This window comes from Solanum tuberosum, unplaced genomic scaffold (assembly GCF_000226075.1).
Source record: "Solanum tuberosum cultivar DM 1-3 516 R44 unplaced genomic scaffold, SolTub_3.0 scf00501, whole genome shotgun sequence".
Classification (NCBI taxonomy): Eukaryota; Viridiplantae; Streptophyta; class Magnoliopsida; order Solanales; family Solanaceae; genus Solanum; species Solanum tuberosum.
The window spans coordinates 256,459-260,157 of record NW_006239436.1 but is presented as its reverse complement, the minus strand read 5'-3'; the positions used below and the strand labels follow the sequence as shown (position 1 = coordinate 260,157).

General features: G+C 32.9%; 1 protein-coding gene across 1 annotated transcript; it reads right to left on the bottom strand.

The window, feature by feature from the left end:
- Positions 1–298: 298 nt before the first annotated feature.
- On the bottom strand, positions 299–589 carry LOC102587036 (dehydrin HIRD11-like). Its single transcript, XM_006364815.1, has one exon. The coding sequence runs from the start codon at positions 587–589 to the stop codon at positions 320–322; it is 270 nt and encodes an 89-aa protein (XP_006364877.1). The 3' UTR covers positions 299–319.
- Between the last annotated feature and the right edge of the window lie 3,110 nt (positions 590–3,699).

The following is a 3,699-nucleotide window of genomic DNA, read 5'->3' as shown; positions in this document are numbered from 1 at the left end:
ATATATATATATATATATATAAATATATATACACGTGTGTTTTGATAATGGCAGCATAACACCCGATAGCAGAACTCATCCATATCCATTAAATATGATCAACCCAAAATGACTAATATATTTATGTGGATAGATAAATAAAAACCTTTCATTTTGTATTGAAATGAAATGAATCAGACCTATTTAAATATTGCAATCTTTAATATTAGATTGATTTTTCATACTATGATCATATAGGAAGGATTATTAGAGGAATGAAGTACAGAATGAAAAACTGAAAATATAGCTAGGAGCAAAAGGAGTGATATATAAATGAGATCTAATCACTGTCGCTTCCACTGCTGCTACTGCTGCTACCATCGTCATGCTTCTTATCCTTCTTATCCTTCTTCTTCTTCTTCTTTTTCTTCTCCTCTCCATCCTTGTGATCTTCCGCATGAAGCTTCTCTTTGATCTTCTCCGTATGCCCCTCACCTTTCTCCTTCGTCTTATCCTTGTGTCCCTCACCCTTTTCCTTCCTCTTATCTTCATCCTCTTTGTGTTCTCCCATGTGGAGTTTCTCCTCTATCTTGTGCATTATTCCTGACATTTTTCCTAATTGGAGTGATTTGTTTAATGCAAACTCATGTAGCTATTTATAGAAAAATTAAGCGGATGAAAACCTTGATATTTACGTGTACATCCTTCGAACACTAATATATATACTTAATTCCATAAGCAAGAAAAAAACCATTGGTAATTTAGGAAATAATTAAATAAAAAATCTCCCAACAGAAGCCATAGAATAAACGTTTGTTACATCTCCATCTCCACCGGTTATGTTGAGGGCAATAATTCATCCAAGTGTGTTGCTAACCCCTCCTTTTCCTCTTGGTACTCCATTATTTAAGGAAGGATTCCATCTCAAAACAAAGTGAATAATGTTTATGTAGGACTACCTAACATTATTAATTTAAATCTAAATAAATATCATACATAATTTAAAAAAGAGAACTTGTTCTTATCATAGTGAAAGTAGAAGAGTAGGATTAACTGCATTTAAATTTGACTGGTTGATGGTGGTTGTAGAGCAACGCCTACACCAGAACCAGAACTTAATTGATTGAGGAGAGAATAGAGCAAAAGATTACATTGATTTTTGTATATGTTGTTTTTAAAATTATTATTATTATTTTTAATTTTTTTTTATAATTACACACCATATTTGTGTATACATAAAATTTATTAGGGCTAACTAATTATCCTAATGAACCTTAAAGCACCCCTTATGGGTGGAACCGAATTTTCCACATTACCCACTCACATATAATAAAAGTACTTTTCTAAATTGAGAAACAAATTATCTCCTCATCTCCTCAATCATTCATAGAGGGAAATAGACCATGCGACCAACATACTATGAGAGTTAAGAGCTATACATTAGGAGTATATAGCTTTTCTCTAAGAGAAGAATTGATCATAAAATATGCAGTAGCCCAGATAATATGAATCACATTCCATATAATCTCATATGTCATTATTGCATGTATTCATAATTATAAATCATAAGCTATAACTGGTGCACTAGTGAACATAAATCAATGAGATTCCATTAATTATCTTCCTCTTCTCATGATTCTCTTAATATCAGTTTAACTGTATGCTTTTCTAGATATGCTCCTCCAAATCGAATTTGCGTTCATTATCTTTTCAAACAAACAAAGATAGTTATATCAAAATGTGTCTAAAGTATTTGATTAGAGTAAAAAAGGACACAAATCTTAAACTATCATATATGTTCTGGTTGTCACACAAAATAAGTTGAGATTGGATTTATGCTTAACCCAATTTGTCAACATTAGCACACATGATATGAAACACATGCTATAAATATTTCTCCTTTCCCACGAAATATGTCTTTGTCTCAGTTGGATGTTATACAGATGAAATCTAGACATCACAAGTGTCTAAGTTTGAGTTCTTTAATATACAATAACTCACAGCTGGCTCACTAAGTAGACAATGCAAATATTTTTCACCTTAATGGCCCTATGTAATTATTTATGTGACCTTAATTTTAAGATTATAGATCTCAAATTATTCATTTGATAATTTTTCTTAAAATTCAGTCTCATTTCCACTCATCAAAAAGATAAGGAGTCAATTAACTGTGGAGAAGATTAACCTTTTGTTTACTCGACACACTTATCATAAACACAAACAAATGAAGAAGACACAGAACATTCAAAAATTAGAATATATATGTATGTATGTAAATCAACTTTATGGATAATTAAAGAACGATTGTTTTGTGAACATGAAAAAATAATTGACAAAATTAAGTAATTTAGAATCTACGCAACCCGTGTCATGACCCAAAAATCGGAGTCTTGTTGTGTCACGAACCAAGGTACACCATCGACGTGACATGGTGAAAAGACTCTGGAGGATCCTAAATAAGCCAATTAATATAAGCATAAGTTAAAAACAATACAATTCAATAAATATAACAATTACAAGTCTCAAATCATAAGATGTGATAAAGGATACCAAGAGAGTACATATAAGATATGCGGAATACTACTAAATTTCACACAAGCTTTTCTAACATCATAAGAATGGTTGGATGTAACACATACATTACGTATAAGCGTGAAACAAAGTGACCATAAAAGCAATAAAAGTATCTATGGATTTTCCCTCAAATCATGATGCCACTACCCCACTTCCTATGTCATGATGGCACCTACTATAACCCACCAGTAGGTAAGTCAACCTGTACCCAAAACTACAATAGTGAGTATAAAGGTAGAACTAAACAGAAATAGCACTAGAAATAAAAATAAGACAAAATAGAAGCAAACAAAAATCTATATACAATAGAAACCCTCCCAAAACCTAGAAGTCAGGTACAAAGTTGTTTAATATGAAAATACAAGTCCCAAAAGTGAACCAAAACAAGTCGTCTCAAAGAAAAAATGAGCAAAACATCTATACACAAGGAGACAAGTTGATCTAGGATGCAAAATGCTCACCCTCGTCTCTTATCCCCACAAACTGCAAAAAGATGGCACAAACGATCACAACTGATAACTGGTACTTGAACCTGCATCATGAAAATGACGCAGAGTGTCGCATCGCATGAGTACCAAAATGAAGGTACTTAATAGGCATCATAGATCAACTAAGCAATAAAGGTAAAATCAATAAGAAAAGATAGAATCAAGACACAAACAAAGGTTCAAGCGGAAATGAAAGAAAGCACACGAGCATACAGAAAGTAAATCTAAGTACAACTAAACTAAATGGACCTCATAAGCTCAAAAGGTACACTCATTTGCAAGTTTAAATAAAACCCGTACGAACCCTATAAGCCCGATATGTACATAGAATATCTAAAACTATATGAATGAAGGGCCTCAATCTAGATCCAATAGGTGTACACCGAGGCTGAAACCCCAGTGATGGCATCTAGCTAGAGGTAACGGCCTTGAAACGTAAAGCATTGGTCTTAGACTGGAAATAATGGCCTTGAATTGTAAACATCAGCCTCAGATTGGAAATAATGGCCTCAAAACCATAAATATCAGCCTCTAACCGAAAATAACCATAAAATCTAATCAAATCCCAACCTTAATAGTAAGAGTAACAAGGGTGTGTCGACTTCGAAGAGGATCTCAATATTAAAACTCGATCACTTCCACCCACTAGCATCAACAT

Coding starts and splice junctions, on each gene's coding strand:
- LOC102587036 (XM_006364815.1), bottom strand. CDS start 589: ATGTCAGGAATAATGCACAAGATAGAGGAGAAACTCCACATGGGAGAA.